At 42.9% G+C, this 21,721-nt stretch overlaps 1 protein-coding gene across 13 annotated transcripts in view; it reads left to right on the top strand.

Annotated features, from left to right (window-relative positions):
• Positions 1 to 21,408, top strand: part of Pfkfb2 (6-phosphofructo-2-kinase/fructose-2,6-biphosphatase 2) — a 32,402-nt gene extending 10,994 nt beyond the window's left edge. For 2 of the 13 annotated variants that reach the window (XM_045150523.1, XM_045150517.1), the window contains exons 8-17: positions 852 to 976; positions 4,894 to 5,101; positions 5,502 to 5,648; positions 7,294 to 7,398; positions 8,432 to 8,561; positions 9,232 to 9,294; positions 9,674 to 9,738; positions 10,539 to 10,730; positions 11,329 to 11,394; positions 19,525 to 21,408. In XM_045150523.1, the coding sequence (XP_045006458.1) occupies positions 852 to 976; positions 4,894 to 5,101; positions 5,502 to 5,648; positions 7,294 to 7,398; positions 8,432 to 8,561; positions 9,232 to 9,294; positions 9,674 to 9,738; positions 10,539 to 10,730; positions 11,329 to 11,394; positions 19,525 to 19,590 (1,167 nt within the window). In that variant the 3' untranslated portion in view covers positions 19,591 to 21,408. Of the gene's footprint in view, positions 1 to 851; positions 977 to 4,893; positions 5,102 to 5,501; positions 5,649 to 7,293; positions 7,399 to 8,431; positions 8,562 to 9,231; positions 9,295 to 9,673; positions 9,739 to 10,538; positions 10,742 to 11,324; positions 11,395 to 13,949; positions 16,168 to 19,524 lie in introns of those variants that run through there. The other 11 variants (XM_045150534.1, XM_045150569.1, XM_045150550.1 and 8 more) reach the window with 11 other exon arrangements.
• Positions 21,409 to 21,721: the final 313 nt, after the last annotated feature.

Here is a 21,721-nt window from a genome sequence, read left to right as displayed (position 1 = left end):
TCCTGCCTATTACCTTTTATATTCTAGATGTGTATACTTGGTGGCGATGGAATCTGGTTAATGAAAGAGAGAAATAGAGATAGTTCCTATCTGCCACAGCACTATGTTGTACTTTTAAATGCTATCCTTGGGAAAATAAACAGATTTTTAGGACTAAAATAAGCTGCTAACTAGAGACCAAGGCCTAGGCATGGCAGTCCTGGCCTTGTGTTCGGTTTTTATCTGATGTGAAACCCTGAATATTGTGCAAGGTCAGACTCTTTATTTTCTGCCCAGACCAGCTTGAGGGTCATCTGCTTACATGTTGCCTAATGTTCCAGTCAGCATTGAGCTCCTTCTGCCCTGTGGGGAACACATGAGACAATACCCACTGGGTGGGTTGTTTTGTATTGTGCCAAGTAGGCATCTTTGCATAGTCGTCTGGTACTCTTAAAATTGTATAGGGACTGGGGTCATCTGAGGAAGAGGTACCAGGTCCCAAATCAGGCATTTGGTCATATGCCCTACTCTGAGTATCACTGGAGAAAATTGGAGCCCATTCTGCTTTCCCAGGATAGTACTGAAAGGGATTGGGGCCCAGAAGCAGCGTCAGCTGCATGAGTGCCTCTGTCCTTAGTGGAAAGGCAAACACATGACTCCCACTTGTCTTTCCCTTCTTAGTTGCCAGGGTCACAGGACAGGATAGAGTGCTTGATGAATGGGCAGTGCCAATGCCCAGTGAAAAGTAACTTTTGTAGACTTCTTTTTCTTTCTTTTCTTTTTTTTTTTTTTTTTTTTTAGCAGTGGCCATTTGTAGGAAGACTGTCAAGGGCAGGCCTCTGACCAGACCCTTGCTATTCCTCTGATTTCAGGAGGTAAAGGTATCAAGTCCTGACTACCCTGAAAGGAACAGGGAAAATGTGATGGAGGACTTCCTGAAGAGAATTGAGTGCTATAAAGTCACCTACCAACCCCTCGACCCAGACAACTATGACAAGTAAGGGTTAGGGTAATCTGAAGGGCTGAGGCAGGGGGTCTTTCTCCCTCTTGCCCTTAATTTTTTCTGGTAATCGGGATCTGAGATATTTCTGTCATTTCAAAGCACATGGTTTGTACCGTGGCATTTATGTGAGTTGGACATTACAGTTAACCACTGATCTATTTTTTTAAATCACCAGTCTTTCCTCTTTATTCTCTAGAGCAAGGTTTTCTACCTCAGAATTACTGATACTTTGAACTGTTTAATTCTTTGTTGAAGGGGCTGTCTTGGGCTATTGTAGGGTATTTAGTAGCAGCCATAGCCTCTTTCTAATAGATGTTAGGACTACCTCTAAGTGCAAATGTCTCCTGGGGGCTCATCACCCCTGGTTAGGAAAAAGTACTCTAGATTAGTAAATCTGAGCTACAGTATTATAGGGTATCCCTTGATATATTATCAGTTTTGATCAATTTTTAAAGTTGATAATGTGTTGTGATATTAATATATTTGCTTATATCATGTTATATAACATGTACCACATGGATAATTTCATATATCTGTGTCTCTAAGTATGTGATAAAGGCCTTAGTAATATAGCTTAAGTGAAAGAGAAATGCTTGAACAATGCTAGGCATTATGATTATAGCAGTGCCTCTTGACAGTGTGTTATGGAGTACAGGCTGGTTTGCTAAATGTGAGTTAGAAGATGCAGTAAATCCATCCTGAGTCCATAATAAAGAAGGGCGGTAGGAACCTGGCCTTGTGAACCACTTGTGTTGTTGTTGTTGTTTTGAGACAGAGTATCATGGTATCAGCCCAGGATGAAACTGAATTCCTGATCCAACTGCCTCCACCTCCCAAGTGCTGGAATTACACGGGTATGTCTCCACACCTGGCTGAAGCAGTATTAAATTAGTTACTTTGTTTTTATTGTCAAGCTCAGGGAAGATAATCCACTGTGGCAGGAAAAACATGGCTCCTGCCTGTGGTAGTGGAGGCTGCTCAGCTCTCAGGACCAGGAAGCAGAGAGCATGAATGTCCTGATGCTTAACTCTTTTGTTCTCTCTTTTTTTAAAAATATTTTAAAAAATTTTTTGTTTATTTTTTTATTTATTTGAGAGCGACAGAGAGAGAAAGAGGCAGAGAGCGAGAGAGAGGATGGGTGCGCCAGGGCTTCCAGCCACTGCAAACGAAATCCAGACGTGTGCGCCCCCTTGTGCATCTGGCTAACGTGGGTCCTTAGGCTTCACAGGCAAGCGCTTAACCGCTAAGCCATCTCTCCAGCCCTTTTGTTTTCTTTTAATATTTTCTTTTCTTCCTTCCTTCCTTCCTTCCTTCCTTCATTTCTTTTTTTCTTTCTTTCTCTCTTTCTCTTTCTTTCTTTCTTTTTTTTTTCCCTGAGGAAAGGTGTCACTGTAGCCCAGGCTGACCTGGTATTCACTATGTAGTCTCAGGGTGGCCTTGAACTCTCTGTGATCCTCCTATCTCTGCCTCCTCCCAAGTGCTGGGATTAAAGGCTTGTGCCACCACACCCAGCTCTTCTTTTTTCTTTTGAGATAGTCTCTGTATCCTAGGTGACCTTGGCCTTTGCCCAGACTCTAAGGAAGTTTATGGATGTACAGGAGCTACTTCATAGCAGTCCTGCCTTGGCCTCCCAAATGCTGAGATTAAAGATGTTGAGGCACCATGCATGGCTCCTTTTTCTCTTCCTATTTAGTCCAGGAGATGGTACTGCCCACGATTGAGCTGTTCTCAGCTAGTTCCATGTGGAAACACTTTTCCATACATACCCAAAGGTGTCTCTCATTAAATGCCCTAGATGTTTCTTAATCCAGTCAAGATAATGATCAAAAATTAACCACCAAATGTGTGCACTTAAGACAGTTGTCAGTTTTATTCAGTTAAAGATACAGCCGTGTATAAAAACAAGTGGCAAGATGACTGTACATGACCCCGTGATAACATCACTGCAGTGGTCTGTTTTAGTGTTCCAGACTTTGTATTTTCTTCAAATATACTGAAAGAGTGCTTGTACATTGAAGTGTTCCCATAATACTCAATAAAATCCACCACCCTAGCTATGATGTAGTAGGATAGCTCCAGTTAGCCCTAAGTCCTGGTTAGAAAAAACATTCTAGAAGGATATTTATGTGCGGAAGTGTCAAGTGTGTAAACTTGTATTGTTTTTATATTGAGAAAAATCCTGTAATGGATACAAAGCCAGTAGTTGGCAGAAGTACCTGTGAGAGAGGTCTGATTAGGTGGTACAAGGTGTGTTCAGGGGTGCCTCAGCCTGTGGTTCTTGCTCTCTCCTACCCTGTTTGCTAGGGTATCATGTTCTATCTAGATCTTGATCATTTCAGATTGAGCCTGTGCTTTCCAACAACAACAAAAAAATATATATTTTTGAGGTAAGGTCCTGCTCTAGCCCAGGCTGACCTGAAATTCACTATGTAGTATCAAGGTGTCCTTGAATTCATGGCAATGGTCCAACCTCTGCCTCCCAAGTGCTGCGATTAAAGGCGTGCACCACCATGCCTGGCTCTCAACAAATGTTGATTTGAGTTTAGCAAAATCTTTAGGTCACCTAGTCTAGCCCCAGTGGGAAGCCTGAATTCTGTTTACCATAGTATGCCATACTACACTGTGTGACGCAGGATGAGTGCTGAAGTCTGTTTACCATACTTACCTATAGTACATGGCACAGGATGAGTACTGAGGAGACAGTGCTCATGTTAGCTTTGAGGCAGAAGCTCTCTTTTACCATTTGGTTCCATAAACGTGGCAGTAACATGGAAGAGGAAGAAGAGTTAGCTGTGGGCAACCAATCATTATAGTAATCCTTTCCCATTATACTAAGTGAGGTAACCCAGGCCCAGAAAGCTAAGCGCCACATGTTCTCCCTCATATGTGGATCCTAGCTACAGATGATTGGGCTTCTGCGTGAGAAGGAAAATACTTACTAGCAGAGGCCAATAAGTTAAAAAGGAGATATAAAGGGAAGAGAAAGGAAGGGAGGAGGGTACTTAATAGGTTGGTATTGTATATATGTAAGTAGAATGATTGAGATGGGGAGGTAATATGATGGAGAATGGAATTTCAAAGGGGAAAGTGTGGGAGGGTGGGGAGGGTATTACCATGGGTTATTTTTTATAATCATGGAAAATGTTAATAAAAATTGTGAAAAGATAAAAAATTAAATTAAATTTTAAAAAAAAGAAATCCTTTCCCCATGGGTCTGCGGAGATGGCTCAGATGGTAAAGTATTAGCCTCAAGTATAAGAACCTGATGTTAATCCCTGGCACACACGTAAAATTCTGGGCACATAGTAGTGCACATCTAGAATCCCAGTTCTGGGGAGATGAGACAGGAGGATCCCTGGGGCTCTCTGGCTAGCTAGTCTAGTCGAATTGGTGAGCTCCAGGACAGTGAGAGACCCTGTCTCAAAGGAAGTGGGTGTCACTCCTGAAGATGACACCTGAGGAAGGGCTCTGGCCCCCACAGTTGTGCACCTATGAACAGGTGTACACACATGCAATAAAATAAAATGAAAGGGCTGGAGGGATGGCTTAGCAGTTAAGGCATTTGCCTGCAAAGCCAAAGGACTCGGGTTAGATTCCCCAGGACCCACATAAGCCAGGTGCACAAGGTGGCACATGTATCTGGAGTTCATTTGCAGTGGCTGGAGGCCCTGATGCACCCATTCTCTCCCCACCTCAAATTTATAAAAATAAAATTTTAAGATCCTCCTTCCTCCACACTTGGTTGTCTTGAGACATTGTCTCCCAATGTAGCCCAAGCTAACCTCAAACTCTTAATCCTTTTGCCCCAGCGTCCTTAGCATTGGGATTATAAGCAGGTACCACAAGGCTTCTTCCTATTCTTAGTCTCAGGTGGTCTTACATTGGGCTTTCTTCTTCCTGTCCTATCCTAGGGACCTTTCTTTCATCAAAGTGATAAATGTGGGCCAGCGATTTCTAGTCAACAGAGTCCAAGATTACATCCAGAGCAAGATAGTCTACTACCTGATGAACATCCATGTCCAGCCTCGCACCATTTACCTTTGCCGGCATGGAGAGAGCGAGTTTAACCTCTTGGGAAAAATTGGGGGTGACTCTGGGCTCTCAGTGAGAGGAAAACAGGTAAGTAGTTAGCTAGCAGGCTGGATTGCCCGGGCTTAGAGTTAAAAGGGCATGGTGAAGGTCATCTTCTTATCCCCTTCTGCTTAAATCTCATTTGGACTTAGATTGTGGGTTCACATAGGCAATTGCTAAAGATGTTTTCTTGCTTACTGTTCCTAGCTCTGGATTAATGCATGGGTAAGTAGGGACCATTCCTGCTGTGATCATTCACCCATCAGACAATTACTAGGCATGAGTTGGGTTGTCAGTTCAGGATGCTTTAGGTGACGTTCATTTCCTTGTAGGTTTATTTTTTTGCCCACACATTATAGGTCAAGTTAACAGTGTGTATGATGTGTTGTGTTGTATTATGTTATGTTGTGTTATATTGCATTGTATTGTGTTTATTTTCCAATGTCAGTTTGCCCAAGCTCTAAGGAAGTTTCTGGAGGAGCAGGAGATACAAGACCTGAAAGTGTGGACAAGCCAACTTAAGAGGACCATACAGACTGCAGAGTCCCTTGGGGTGACCTATGAGCAGTGGAAAATCCTGAATGAGATTGATGCTGTGAGTAGGAATCTCTGGTTCAGACAGTACTTCTCAGAAGTTATATTTGGCCATAAAGTAGAAACTAAGACACTTGAATCAGTGGCCATTTCAACAGCTGAGGGAGAGAATGGGGATAAACATGTAACCCTGGTCAGAGCTTCCTAGCTGCTTTAATACCCATGTGCCCATGATAGACCCAAAACAGCTTTTTTTAAATTCCTCCCTCCCCCCACCTTCCCCTTTGAAACTGCACTCTCCATCATATCCCCCTCCCCCTCTCAGTCTCTGTTTGATTTTGATGTCATGATCTTTTCTTCCTATTATGATGGTCGTGTGTAGGTAGTGTCAGGCACTGTGAGGTCATGGATATCCAGGCCATTTTGTATCTGGAGGAGCACATTGTAGGGAGTCCTACTCTTCCTTTAGCTCTTACATTCTTTCTGCCACCTCTTCTGCAATGTACCCTGAGTCATGGAAGGTGTGATTGAGCTATTTCAGTGCTGAGCACTCCTCTGTCACTTCTTCTCAGCACCATGATGCCTTCTGAGTCATCCCAAGGTCACTGCCATCTGAAAAGAGAAGGTTCTCTACCAAAAGTGAAAGTAGCATTAATATGTAGGTATGGACATTAAGAGAAGTGCTTACTGGGCAATTTGGTGAGCATAGTATATACTTTTAGCCAGACAGCAGCAGACGTTACACTTCTAGGGCTCATGACTACTCCTGTTGTAGGTTTTCAGTATAGGGATGTATTCCCTCCCATGGAGTGGGCCTCCAGTCAAATTAGAGGGCGATTGCTTTCCCCCATAACCAAAATAGTTTTTGAGTGAGCCACTATGGCACTAGGGGAGAGAGGGGATAACAAGGACTCATTTTCTTCATTTCCTCCTAGGAAAAAGAAATGGCTAACTATCCACTTTCATTTTTACTTTGTTCATTTTGTTCAGTTAATCTGGAAAGTTTTTTTCCCCAATTTCCCTGGGCTTTCTCTATCTCTGAGTACAAAAGTAAAGATTTCTTTTGGTTTTGTTTTTTATCTTGGAGATGTTTTTCAAGGGGAGAAGACAGGGTCTTATTCTGTAGCCCAGATTGGCCTAGAACTCATAATTCTCCTGCCTTAGCTTCTTAAATGTTGGGGTTACAGGTGTGTGCCACCATGCTTGACTTATGACTTAGACATTTCTCTTTCCTTCCTTCCTTCCTTCCTTCCTTCCTTCCTTCCTTCCTTCCTCCCTCCCTCCCTCCCTCCCTCCCTCCCTCCCTCCCTTCTTTCTTTCTTCCCCTTCCTTCCTTTCTTTCCTCCTTCCCTTCCCTCCCTCCTTCCCTTCCTTTCTACCCTTATATTCCTCCTGCAAGGTTTCCAGTCCTCCTCTGCATCCTGTTCCTTTTATCCTGTAGACTCTTCCTGACTTACAACTTTCCTTATAGTAGTAGGAGAAAGTGGCCTCTTAAGCTAAAGATACCACCCCCTCTCTGCAGTGGCTTTCCCTCTAGGGCATCCTGTGACCCCCTGGCCATGGCCAGTTATAATACACACAATGACCCAGCACAGTGCTTCACTCATAGTGAAAAATCTTTTCTTCTGTGTCACCCTCCTCATCTGGGATGAGGTAATGTGGGCCAGTCATATTCTGTGTCCTGAAGTCAGTGTGTCTCTTTGCAGGGAGTATGTGAAGAGATGACCTATGCGGAGATTGAGAAGCAGTACCCAGATGAATTTGCACTTCGAGATCAGGAGAAGTATCTATATCGATATCCTGGTGGGGAGGTAAGACTACTGTAACTTGGAGTAACTGCCCAACCCCTTGCTGAGGTCTTAGTTTTAGCCTGAGGAAAGGATTGGATATGATCTTGAGAAGAAGAGAAAGGGTAGTTTAATCATACTTTATCCTCCCACTGCTGGATCATACTCTGTTTAATTCAGTTAAGGCAGACAAATGGCATATTAATTTGTTAAAGTCTTTAGGGAAAAGGGTGGCAGGATATCTTCTGTGTTAAGAATGTTGTAAAGGGCTAGAGAGATGGCTTAGCGGTTAAGCGCTTGCCTGTGAAGCCTAAGGACCCCGGTTCGAGGCTCGGTTCCCCAGGTCCCACGTTAGCCAGATGCACAAGGGGGCGCACACGTCTGGAGTTCGTTTGCAGAGGCTGGAAGCCCTGGCGCGCCCATTCTCTCTCTCTCCCTCTACCTGTCTTTCTCTCTGTGTCTGTCGCTCTCAAATAAATAAATAAAAAAAATAAAAAAAAAAAGGTGTGTGCCATCACGCCTGCTTAAAAAGAATGTTGTAGAGTGAGTATGATCTTTCTTCTTTTTCATTCTACTCCCTCCTTCCTACCCCTATCCAAGCAGATATAGTCACCAAGTAAGTATATGGGACATGAGTTATTCCCTACAACCTTCTGTGTTTTAAGCTATTTTGCTCATTCAAGTAGCTTCCTGATCTAGGGATGTACAAGACAAAGGCAAATAAAATAGAATGGCAGAAGTCCAAGAAACTTCTAGAAACCTCTTGTTGCCCTACATGCTACCTATTAACTTATGGAAGAAAAGGCGGGTGCTTTACTTGACCTATGGGTTTCTTTTTTCTTTTTGTCTGTCTGCTTCTGGTCTAACTGCTGCTCTTGAATGATGTGGGTACCCTTAAGAAACCAGGGCTGGGGAAGTTAGGCAACACAGACATGCTAAGCCTCTGGGAGGAAAGCCAGTGAGGAAAAAGTGGTCTCTTGACTCTGGGACTCAGCCACCAACTTGTCTGCCAGCATGCACTTGGCCTCCTACCAGCTCTCCCTACTTCTCCCCACAGTCGTACATGGACCTGGTACAGCGGCTGGAGCCTGTCATCATGGAGCTGGAACGTCAGGGCAATGTCCTTGTCATCTCCCACCAGGCTGTCATGCGCTGCCTCCTGGCCTACTTCTTGGATAAGGGTGCAGGTGCCATTTGAGGGAAGGGCTTGGGGGACATACCCACAAAGATAGGATTAGACTCAATGCTTCCAGGATTCCCAGCCTCTAGACCCTCCCCTTCTTCTACCCAAATTAGAGTACATCCTTCAGGCTGCAGAGTGGGGCTCCAGGCAGCCATTGGTCAGCTGCTTTCTGGCTTCACTATGCTGTTACCAAAGCCCCCAGGGGAGGGTGGCTATTCTGGTATGCTTGATCATGCTTGGCTTAAAGGGCCAGCATCAGAAGTGACACTCTTGGCAACACTGAAAGAATGGTTGATTAGTCAGGCTCCTGGGAGGTGGCATATTGCAGTAATATTCATCCCTTTGATTGAGGAATAGAGCAGCTGTTTCTGGTAAGAGCAGCAAGGAAGTTCTGCTCTGGCCCTTCCCTCCCAGGGTGCCATGGCTTCAGCACTTACTTCTCTTTTGCCTGCATGGAAGGATCTAGAATGACCTTATTTCCTTCCTTCCTCACCACTTAGTAGCTTGAGTAACTTCTTTGGTCTTGATACAATAATTGCCTGAAGTTTAAAGGAGAAGCTATTCAACTTGAGGTGGTGGATAGGACAAACCCTTTCCTTCGGTCCTCTTCTCTTCTGACTTGACCTTTGTCCATGAATTAAGAAATGTCCCTGACCAGGTCTTTCTTCTTTCAGATGAGCTACCATATTTGAGGTGTCCTCTCCATACCATCTTCAAACTCACTCCTGTGGCCTATGGTAACTATGAGCTTGGGCCAGTGGGAGGTGGGAATTGAGGACGGACCAGATAGCTGAGTTATCACTGAAGGTCGTCTGAAGTTCAACTTCAGCATCCCTGTGTACCAGAGATGTTCCACTATTGTAGCTTCCATTTTATCTATCTATCTATCTATCTATCTATCTATCTATCTATCTATCTATCCTTTCCTTGTCTCTCTTCTTTTGTCTAAGACAGGGTCTTACAGCATAGCTGCATCTGGCCTGGAGCTCACTTTGTAAACCAGGCTGATGTAGAACTCACAGCAATCCTCCTATCTCAGCTTCCCAAGTGCTCTGATTACAGGCTTGAGGCACCATGCCTGCTCCTGACAGCCTTTTATTCCTCTTGTTTTCTCAGGGTGCAAAGTGGAAACAATTAAAGTCAACGTGGAGGCTGTGAACACGCACCGTGACAAGCCAACTGTAAGTATATCCCCAGGGCCAAACATGCTGGACTCCTGTCACCTTGAGTCTTTGAACCTTTGGCATCAGGAGACTTGGGTTCTTTTATGTACCCCCCTCCAAAAAAACAAAAAAATTCACCAAATAGATAAAAACAAGCAGACAAATAAATAAAGCAGACCTAGAACTCATGGCCTGTGTAGTCTCCTTACTTCCAAAAGGACAAAATGAAGGAATTAGTCATTTTTTAAAATGAGTACCACTTTAATAAATCTTATCCTTGGAGGTCGGCTCCTGGAAATTGAGTTAAATATAGAAAGTGTTTGGCTGGCAGGGCATGGTGGCACATGGCGCACACCTTTAATCCCAGTACTCAGGAGGCAGAGGTAGGAGAATTACTGTGAGTTCGAGGCCAGCCAGAGACTACATAGTGAATTCCAGGTCAGCCCGGACTAGAGCGAGACCCTACATCAAAAAAAAAAAAAAAAGTATTCGGTGGAAGTGAAATGTATAGATCCCTCAGCCATGTCCCCAAGGAGGCCTCTCTATAGAATGCCTGCCAGTGAAGACACCAGTATGTCCCTGGCAGTCTGTGTGGGCATAAGCAAACCCTTCTTGATTGGGTCCCTTTCCTGCTCTGAGATATGATGGCAGAGATCTGCCCCTGTGATGACCCTGTCACTCCCCTGGGGCATGGGCACCAGGCCATGCTCCTCTCAGTACATCCTGCACGCTGTTATGGTCTTGAGTCCTGTTTGACCTTTGTGAGTGAGGTTTTGGCATGGCTTTCATGTGTGTGGTATCCCTCCATTTCCAATCAGAACAACTTCCCCAAGAGCCAAACCCCTGTAAGGATGAGAAGGAACAGCTTTACGCCTCTATCCAGTTCGAACACAATAAGGCGTCCAAGAAATTACAGTGTTGGGAGCCGGCCCCTCAAGCCCCTCAGCCCTCTACGTGCCCTGGACATGCAAGATGGGGCCGACCAGCCGAAGACCCAAGTCAGCATTCCGGTGGTGTAACTGTGTGTTTCCCTCTAGCCTTGGCCTCCTGCCCTTGTCACTAATCACTAAGGAGTCATTTAACTTCACCTCCACCCCTGCCCTCAACACCTTTAATTTTAGCACAGACTATGAGCTCATGTGTGTGCAGACCAATTTTAGCTATTCTCCAGCGTGAAATATCTCACCCAGAGGCAAGATGGCAGGTGGAGTATTAGAACAGGGGTGGTCTGAAGGAGGAGAGGCAGGCTAGAGCTCCTTTGGAGCTAAGCATGAATCATGTACTTGGTTCTTCCCTCTGTTTTCTGGTGTTTAAACTCACTAGTGTCCTTGTGTTGGTGAAGTGTGTGTTGGGATGGTGAATCGAGGGAGACACAAAAGCCCATTTGTCCTTCATGTTTGTCTCTTTACTATACCCCACAATCCTTTCTTGGCTACCCTTCTTTCATTTGTCTCCCTTTTGGGTTGTCCTGTGTAATGCATGGCATTGCAGTGTCATAAAGGAAGGGACTGTTTGTATGGGAGAAAGCTAAGGCTCGTGTTGTCTGCAGTGGGTCTGGATCTACACTTGGGAATCTTTCCTTTCCCTTCTCCATTCCTCTCCAGCCAGGTCCTGCAAGGGTCAGCCCAGGCTACAGAACCACAGAATGCTCTGGAGTTTGCAAATGGACATAGGGTGAGAGCTCTTGCCTCTTTTCATGAGAAATAGTCTCAAGTTCTTCATGCTCTGGGGGAGCAGGCTCTGAGGATATAGAAATGTTTTGGTTTGTTTAATTATCTTGAAGAGTCATATACTGTCTTTTGCTGGCTGTGGAGTGGAGTTCAGAGAGCAAAGGGTGTCTTACTTCTTACAGGCTTGTAGTTCAGATGAACTTTTTGTCCTGTGGCTCTCAGTGTCTTTGCGAATCACAGCGACTTCCCTGCATAGCCCATTACCTCTGGAACTGCTTAAAAGCACCAGGAGCCACCTTTGATGTCTGGATTGCTCCAGGCAAAAAGGAAGAGAGTTCACTAAAGGGGTCATTGTTGTCTTATGCTTTCCAGCATGCTTTTCTAAAGTTAATTTTTTTTTACATGAAAAAATTTTCCCAAATACCGAAAAGTTTTGGTGATGAATTTGACCTCTCTTATTGGCATATTTCATTTTTATTGAGAAATTATTTTAGTGTCCAGTGGAGTCCCATGGAATTTTACCCATGAAAGTTTCTGTGTTGCTTGTTTAGAGAAGATCCTTAGTCCTTTTGGTGGTTCAGGATGACCTGCCCTCTAATTTTGCTTATAAAATAATACGAATGTATATATGTGAAATAATTTTATTTTATTTATTAATTTTACATTTTGGTGCTGGAAACCAAGCCCAGGCCCTTGTGCTGCTAGGAAAGGAGCACTCTATCACTGAACTAAGTCCCCAACTCACACCTGTACATTTTTAAAGAGGCAGATGCAGAATTCTCATGATATGCTTGAAAGAAACAGATGACTCCCTACCTTTCAATTTTGTCATGTAGAGTTAGCTGATAGAACAAGTTAGCAATTTTCTAAGAGCTTTTGTGAGTTTTTAAAAAATTTGTTTTTGTTTGTTTTATTTGTAAGGAGAGAGAGAGACAGACAGACACAGAGAGAATGATGTGCCAGGGTCTCTAGCCACTGTAAACAAACTCCAGATGAATGGGCCACTTTGTGCATCTGGCTTTATGTGGGTATTGGGGAATTGGACCCAGGTTGTTAGGCTTTTCAAGCAAGCACCTTAACTGATGAGCCATCTCTCCAGCCCTAGATTTTCTTTTGTAATAGAAAGCCTTTTTCTAGGATTCTCATCACAAAAACTCCTTAACATCCCTCTTTGAACTTTTGAAATGCACATATGCCTGGGTCTACCTAACTCAGACTGAGTTCAGACTCAGAACCTGGGATTGGAGTATAGGTATGTGAGTGTTTAAGTAGCTGCCCTAGTGATTATTGATTTATGCACAGGGTAAAAATACTACATTTTAAAGCCAATGGAATTTTTTATTAGTTTTTTGGGTATAACATGAACCTTGAAGTTCTGAGTTCCTGTTGGTCTGAAAAGACAGTTCTTAGGAGGTGGATGATGGAGCAGGTCACAATATTAAGTGGAATAATCCCCTCAAAGGTAGGCTGCTGTGTATTAGAATAATATTTTAGGTTCTTTGTCCATCTTTTACTCTTGACATTTCAGGGGCACATGGAACAAATTACTACATTAAACAAATGTTCTTGGATACAAGTTAGGATTTCAATTACTGTGATGAAGGGTACTGAAGGTGGAGAAGGTGGCTCAGCATCTAAGGGCACTTGCTTGTAAAACCTGCCAGCCTGGGTTCAATTCCCTAGGTCCCATGTAAAGCTCACTTGCAGTGGCAAGAGACCCTGGCACATACACATGTACATACAAACAAATAAATAACTTAATAAAGGTACTGAGATAGAACCTATAGGCTGATGGAGGCCATCACCATGGGCTACTGACCCCTGGTGCTGAGGCCTTTGCTCTTACGTTCTGTATACAGTAACTCCATCAGTTTCAAAGTCTGCTTGTCTAGATTCTTCCTGAAATTGTCTTTAAGACATACAGTAAACTTGCAATTCCTTTTAAGCAGTCGTACAGTTTCCCTAGTAGTGCCTTTGTATGTGGGGCTTTGGGCTGGGAAGGGAAAGACAAAAATACAAACAATGAAATTTCATTACCCTAAAGGTTACATTAAAGAGAAAGAGCCTATGATTTATAACAAGTGAATATTTGCAAAAGAATACACTGACTCTGGGAGAACTTACATTACAGCAGAGTACTGTTTGCTTCTCTCCACTGTTCTCTTCTGTGGCTGCCAGAACCAAAGGGTTAGAATGTTTGCTCCCCACAATGTGAAAGCTGGCATATGGTCTGGGTGGTATGTCTTGCACTTTCACAAAGTTGTGTCTCCTTTGGCTTGACGGTGGCGGCAGCTCTGGTCTAATTAGGCATTCAGTCCTTTCTTCTGCTGTTAGGTAGGAGTAACCCAGAGCTAATGAGGCAGAGAAGGAAGAGCTTTGATCCAACAGTGAGGATTCGAGCTGCCCCTTCTCTCAGAAAAGGGGACTTTTCTGACCCACTAGCATTGAGTTAGACTGTTATAAATGCTCTCACTAGAGGCAGGCCACCAGGTGGGTGTCCAGTCTAATTCTCATTCTGCTGATCGTTTCTTTCCCATTGTGCTGGTCTATTTCCCCAAGAGGAGGAACTGAGGTGGTCCAGTTACCTTCAGACAGGGCAAGAGAAGCTGGCAGCAAGAGTTTCGACATCCTTCAATTTTTAAAGCAAGATTTCTTCTGAGAGCTTCAGCAGGAAGAAGCCAAGAAAATGTAGACTGGAACTGAGCTCTTATTCTAGATTTCAGGGAAGTCTTGCTTCCCATCTCTTCTGCCTTTCTTTCCCCTTGTTACTTGAATGTGTACGAGTGGGAGATTTACACTGTGCCGCTTGTGTTGTGTATCACAGGTCCTCAAAAGAAGGATGGCCCCCCAGAGTACTTTCTGAGGTGTCCAGCTTTGTTATGAGGGAAATAGGTAGAGACTTAGATCTACCCATGTAAAACAGAAAAGGAAGGAAACGTTAATATATTTTGTTTTATTACTTGTCTGTCTTCAAAGCTGAATGAGACATGAGATCTTGTCTCACAATACAGCTCAGTGGTAGAGTGCTCTCCCTGAATGCATGTGTTCAATCTTCAGTACTGGGGGAAAAGAAACAAAAACTGCTGAGTGAAAAAGTCAGTATCAGATTTTCAAGAGGTATCTAATACAGTCAGGCAACCTGTGTCTGTTTTTATCCCCACATTTTCACATTGGAACTCAGCTCTTAACTGATGGTTAATGCTAGTGCCCTTTCTCTTGGTGAAGGAATAGTTTCCCACTGAGTCATAAGGTAGAGTAAGAAAAATCTATAAAACATGCATTGTGTTGTACCCCATGTCACCGTCTCTTTTCCTCAGGACATTAGCATCAGGGATGCACTGTCTTGTGTTCTAGATGGAAGAGTTGAGTATTTCAGGTGAGGATCTGGGTAATCCTCTTTGTAATCCACATTGGATTTTCAGAGGCACTGGCATTTGAGGAAGCAAATGATATAACTGTTAAGAATCAATCTGCCATATTTTCCTGGGAGCAAGAGAAAACTCTGGTGCTTGGAGTGGCCAATGGACAAGGAAGACCATGTCCAGTAGTTGAGGCAACTATATCTGAGTGATGTAGTCTCTATACATCTCATTGCCCTTACCAGTTCCAGAAGCCATATTGTATTACAAAAGGTTTGTTAGACTTACCCAGCTTTCCAGGAATATATTTTGACTTGTTTGTATTTTAAATTATTTTTATTTTAAAAATGTTTAACAATTCAGTCAGGTTGTAACATTGGCCTTTTAGATCATTGATTTTCCCTGGAGATTACACACATCAGAAGTGTGTCTTAAGAATTTTGTTTCATAGTGTCCTGATAGACTCTGACAAGATCTATATGCCAGCAGTCTGCCCATTTTCTTGCACTGAATGGTAGTATGTGCTCATTACTATAATTCTCTGCCTATTACCCATGCCCTACAAGAAACTAAACATTTCATATATTTCCTTTATGGGGAAGTTCTATACACTGATTTTTTCCATAGATCCTTATTGTATAATAGTGGCCAAATTTTCATCGTTTTACAAAAGATAGTGATTGTACATTACTTGTTTGGTATGGTGTAAGCAGCTAAGGTTAATGCCTTAAGAACTTTCCGTTGTGACTCTACTTGAAGTTGTGTCCTCCAGCCCCTGCTTCATGCAGGGCGTCATTGTTAACCATGCACTCCCGAACCTTCTGTGTCCTCCACATAGCATGAGTGATGGAATGCAGCATTCTACCTGAGAGTGCTGCTGCTCTGGTCTGCCATGCATTTGGCTTTTACTCCTAACTTATTAATTAAAAATGCAAAGAAAATTTTGCATTCAAAAGTTGATTTAAAGACTAAACCTTTTCCTGGATATCTATGGCCAATATTTACCTAACTCACTCTTTTTGTATCTCAATTGCTTGTATGCTTTTATGTTGAAATAACAAGTCTAACTCATTCTGATACGGTGATGGTTTTCCTGTGGTTACAAAAAAAAAAATTGATCACAAATGGTGCCTTGAAAGGGTAGAGCAACATTGAGGAGTACTGGTTTGGTTGGAAATGGGCTGAATTATGAAGCCTAGAAGCAGAATTTTATGACAGATTTCCTAGGCACACCTCTGTAGAAAGTGGGAATGTCAGTCTTTAGTAGCATTCTCATTTATTCTCATGACACTAATGAAATAGTCTATCAGATCTACTTTAGATATATATAACTGTATTTGAAATGTGGGGTTTTGTATGTGTGTGTGTGTCTCTGTGTGTAGAATGGGTTAATAAAATTGTTGAGCAACTTGAACATATCAGAAGGCTTCTGGTTTTTTTTTATTTGTTTTGCTTTTTTTTTTTTAATTTTAGGTTGTATTCCCCATTTCTTCTCTTCCTAAAAATGCCTCTTGCTGGACAGTACTTGACTCTCAAGTAAACCAGCCTAAGTTCTCAGAATCTTAGAGTCCATGAATGTAGACCTGGCTTTCTTTCACAGGCCTCTGGGGAAGATAGGAAGGACATTGTTGTCTGTAACACATTGTGATAGTTCAGACTGAGGTCAGCTTGATAGAAATGAGCCTTGAGCGTGCCTGTGGGGTATTATCTTGATTAGGTGAATTGAAATATGAAAATATACCTTAGCTGTAGATGACACCATTCCATAGCTGGGGTCATAGGCTTTATCAAAAGAAGAAAGGCTCTCTCTAGGACTGAATGTGACCTGCTCTCTCAAGCTCTCGCAGCACCCTGCCTCCCCTGCCATCGTGGACTGTAAACTGAAGTGAATCTTTTCTCCTTTAAAGGGATTTTCATCAGGTATTTTGCCCCAGCAATGAGAAGGTACCAATACAGAACATTGGTACCAAGAAGTTGGAGGCTGTTGCTGTGATACACCTGACCATGTGGTTCATAGACCTTTAGAACTGGTTTTTAGGAGGAATATGGAAGGGTTTGGAACTTTGGGCTAGAAAAGCCCATGAGTACTGTAAGCAGTGCTTAATAGGACATTCTGGTGGGAGGCCTGGCTTATGAGGTTTTAATTTTATTTTATTTATTTATTTATTTGAGGTATGTCCAATAGACTGGCCTTTTTTTTTTTTTTTTTTTTAATGACAGAATTGACATGCCAGGTCTCTAGCCACTGTGATCAAACTCCAGACGCACGTGCCCCCTTTGTGCGCATATGTAGCATTGTGCACTTGTGACACTGCATCTGGCTTACATGGGACCTGAAGAGTTGCACATGAGTCCTTGGGCTTCACAGGCAAGCACCTTAACTTCTAAGCCATCTCTTCAGCCAGGCTTATGAGGTTCCTAAGGGAACAAGGACTCTTCCAGGAACTTGGCTATAGAGGTGGTTCATGTTAAAACTGGCTGCATTCTTCCAGTTTTCTGGGAATGTGAACTCATACATAATGGGTTAATTTGTTTAGCAGAGGAAATATCAAGACGGAATAGCATTCGTGATAGTGCTGAGAAATCAGATGTGATGTGATGTGAATTGGATCAGCATCATTGAAGAGAAACTTGTGACTGAACTGAGACAATAGGACATGTGTCCTGGCAGCAAAACCTCCCATTGGAAGGAAGAAAGCCTGAACTCAAGGAGCTCACTGCTAGACTGCAACCATCTAGGGAAATGTTTCAAAGGAAGACAGAGGCTTGATAGCTGTGGCCCAGTGGGGCCAGGCTTCACCACAAGCTGGCAGCAGAACTTCCCAGCAGCATGTATGTGGTAATAGTTTTGGAGCTATGAAAGATGCAGTATTGAGGGGATCAAGTGTTGCACCAAGATTTCAAAGAGCTGTTGAGGCTAGGCAATGTATGACAGGGCCTGAGATACTACCAGGAGGTCCTGAAACACCACTGTAAAAAAGCTATGAAAGTGAACCCTAAGTTGAAGTGGAGACCCCAGAATATTGGAGATGCCAGAACCACAGGAGGTCTGCTGAGGAAAACTGCAAATTCAGAGTGGAGCATCTCCATGAGAGAGGCCACAAGTACTACAGGAAGAATATCTGGAAGGATTGTGGCTACCCAAGCCTCTTGGAAGCCAGATGACACTATCAGATGCCACATATGGGCTTGCAAGATTTGGGGTTTTCCTGCCAGGTTCTGGTCATGCTTTGATCTGCTCATTCCTTTCTATACTTCCATTTTCTTTTACATTGGGAATGTTTACTGTATGCTGATGTATGTTAGACATATACAGGAGCTAGCAATTAAGAGGTTACCTGGGTCTCAGAAGAAACTGTCTGTTGACACTTTTGAACAGAGTTGGAACTGCTAAAGACTACACTGACTTTTGAAGTTGGACTCAATGCATTTTACATTGACATGGCCATGAACTTCTGGACACAAGAGGTGGAAGGTTATGATCTAAAAATGATGTTTTTGGTATCAAGTTGACAAGGGGTGGATTTGTGGTGGATTATATTAATTGCCAACTTGACGACCTAGAATCACCTAGGATACAAATTTCTAGACATTCCTGTAAGGGATTATCTAGATTAGGCTAGCCTCTGAGCATCCCACAGGGATTATCTTGATTAAGTTAATTGAGGTGGGAAGACCCACCTTAACTGAGCAGTACCATTCCATGGGCTGCAATTCTGGACTGTATAAAAAGGAGAAAGCTAGGTGAACATGAGCACTCAATGCTCGCTGCTTCTTCCTGTGGCCTGAATGACCACTGCTTCCGCCTCCTGCCACCATGCTTTCCTTTCCCTGCCACGATGAATTGTAACCTCAAACCCAAAGTCAAAATAAACTCTCTTAAGTTGCTTCTTGTCAGGTATTTGATCACAGCAATAAGAAAATTGAGACACCCATGGACTTCACTAGTCATGTCTACCTACTGGCACCTATGTAGGAATTAAGAAAAATTATCTTTGAACCTACGTATAACATATATTATAAAGAAAAACTTTGTGGTTCTTTTAAAATTTACTGACTGTTGCTTCTAAAATATGCTCTGCCTGTTTCTAAACAGATGATAGCTAGTGGTATGAGGGTATTTTATGATGTTGCTCACTGTTCTCTTGCCTTATCCCACACTTTCCTAATGAGGATCTAGAGCTAATTAGTAATGACTTTACCCCAGACCTCCTGAATCAGAACATTTATTTTAACAAGATTACCAGATGATTTGTAAATACATTTAACACTTGAGAAAAAAGTGTTTAAGGGGAAGGATTCCTCACAAGGTAAAACATTAAATAGCAATTTATGGGAAGAAGTGGATCTGCTCTGATGACTGACTTCAGCGTGGACTGGGGTAACTATAACCATAGAGACCCTCCTCAGAAGCTGAGTAGCCCCTGGCCACAATGCCGCTTTGCTATGTGGTCTCTTAGCTAATTAGTTTACACGCTCTCCTTTTACCACAGAGATCCAACCACCTCTGCTTCATAGTTTAAGGGACATGTGCCCCATCATGGTAACAAGGTCAGCTTCTCAGGTAAAGAAGCCCATTGCTAGGCCATTAGAGTTAGCCTGACTGTCCAGAGTCTAGACATATGTGTAGGCACACCAGCGTGTCTCACATGCACATGGACAGAGCGTAGTGGAGTGGAAGGCACTGGGAGGCTTGGGACGGCTTCTGCTCACTTCTTGGCTCTTCACTGGGTTGTGGCGTAATAGCTTTGCTTCTCTTTCTTTCTGATCCCTAGGCAGTGGAGAACGTGCTGTCAGAGCACAGACATCCCTCCATCACATCCCTCACACTGCTTTCCTGATGGTGTGAGGCTGAGGCCAGACCTCTCCGAGGGACTAGATCTTCTAAAAAGCTTGGAGTGCCCGCACCAATGAGGCTAGAACAGGAAGTGAAATGGCAACTACACACTTTGGTCCATTAAAATGAGGCCTGAAAAAAATGATCATATTCTTCCCTCAAGCCTGACAGGAATATGTGCTATCCTGTGCCTCAACTGATTAGTTTTCATCATCTCTTCACTGGGTTTGGCCCAAGTTCGCAAATACCATTCTCTTTAGGCATGTGATACTGTACTCATGGCTGTCTGTATCCTTAACTGGCAATTCTTTGCCCAAAGTGCAAATGTACCTCTTCAAAATGGGTTGCTAGTGACAGGGATGAATTCCAGAAAGCCTTCTTTGTGCAATGAGAGCTGCTCTTTGCCTCCATCACAGATGAGCAGGCTACAGTTGGATACATGCGTGCTAGCAAGCACCTCTTGCCATATTAGAAGTGAGACATCACCAGATGAACGGAAGATGTCTGAGGAATTCAGGCCTTCCAGTTTCTCGTCTGTTGTGACTCTTCATTTAGAGATTTTTTTTTTTTTCTTGTTCTGCACTTTTCAGGGCAGAATCTAATTTCAAGACTCCCAAAGAGTCTTTAAGTTCTCTTAGCCACTGCACTTTTTTACTTGTGCCTCTCACAGCCAGAGAGGACTTAATGCCTCCTAGGTGATCGTGAGTGAAGGGTGGGGAGGAACACAGGACAGCCACTTATATCCCATGAAGATGTAAACATGGCTCCTTGGGCACTAACTCTACTTGGGATTTTTGTTTGTTTTAATAAAACAGGAAGGCATGTCTCTTAGTGGAGTCTGTCCCAGTGATATGGTATCTAAGAGAGCTATGGCTAGGACTGAGAGCAAGTAGTCTTGTGTTGGCTGCCTTTTGATCTAACCTGTCACTATGATATTTGGCAGGTGTAAGAGAGAAGCACAGCCTCATGTGTTAGTGAGTGGGCATGTTCTACATCAGGGACTGTTGAATGTGCACACACTGTCTCCATGAATGTTCTTACATGTTAGTATTCCCAAGGAAGAATCCTCAAAGCATATGATGTCTTAAAAATGGAGACTATTTTTAAAGTACATTTTGAGCTTTGTTTTTATAATTTTCCTTTTCACTGGGATACTCATGTATTTGGCAAAAAAATGACTAACAAGAAAAGTAATGAAATGCAGCTTTTCCTAAACAGTTCTATACTGTGCATACTACAGGAGACTGCTACCTAAATGAGATGAACTGAGCTGGCTGCAGGCAGTTCAGCGGCCTTCAGCTCGAGCTCATCTTCTACACACAGCCACCTTCAGAAACGCCCCTTCCTCTGCTCAGTAGCAGGTGACTGTCACCTGGCTGGCTTGCCGTACTGTAATGCTGTGGTGGCACAGGCTTCTTTCTGCATCAGAATATACCCTCTCCTGATGACCAGATGATGTTCCATGAAGTTATTTGTTCTGTGCAAGGCATTTTTAAGTCCTCATGTCAGAGTATGCTTGAATTTAATCAAAATGTAATTTGTGTGGTCAGTGTTCTGGTAGCAGTCTAGGTAGCTGTAACATTTAAATCCATGTCCATAGTATTAAGCTAATATTCTAGAGTAGAACTATGTGTTCCATAAATGAATGTGACCATAGTAGGTTTTTATAAAAAAATATTTTTCCCATTGATTTTTATTATGAGCCAAGAAATGTGTTTCTTTGGAGAAGAGTTCTCTCCTGAATGACTAAAATAATGTTAAAATATGTAAGTAACACATGCTGCTTTTGTAATAAAAATATAATAAAATATTTTTAATTAAAGGATGCAGTTAATTTTTAAAATCACACATGAAAAGATATCCGGTATATTATACATGCAGAAAACATTAACATTCCTCAAAATGTATTTATTTAGGAGAAAGAATTTCCCCAGTAATCTCATGCTGTGAAAAAGAAAAGACCAAAGCCTGGTGCTGCTATTGGTTTTGAGGGGGACTGAGCCTCTCAAGCCATTGGCTCTGAATTTTTTGTCCTGAGACTCAGAAAGAATTGACAGGTGTACTTTACCACCCACCCCCAAATTTCCCCAGTCACCATGTCAATCCAGATGCACAGTGATGCATGCATCTGTAGT

Source organism: Jaculus jaculus, chromosome 1 (assembly GCF_020740685.1).
Source record: "Jaculus jaculus isolate mJacJac1 chromosome 1, mJacJac1.mat.Y.cur, whole genome shotgun sequence".
NCBI classification, from domain to species: Eukaryota; Metazoa; Chordata; class Mammalia; order Rodentia; family Dipodidae; genus Jaculus; species Jaculus jaculus.
The sequence above is the reverse complement of the archived record's forward strand: the minus strand, read 5'-3'. Positions and strand labels throughout refer to the sequence as shown.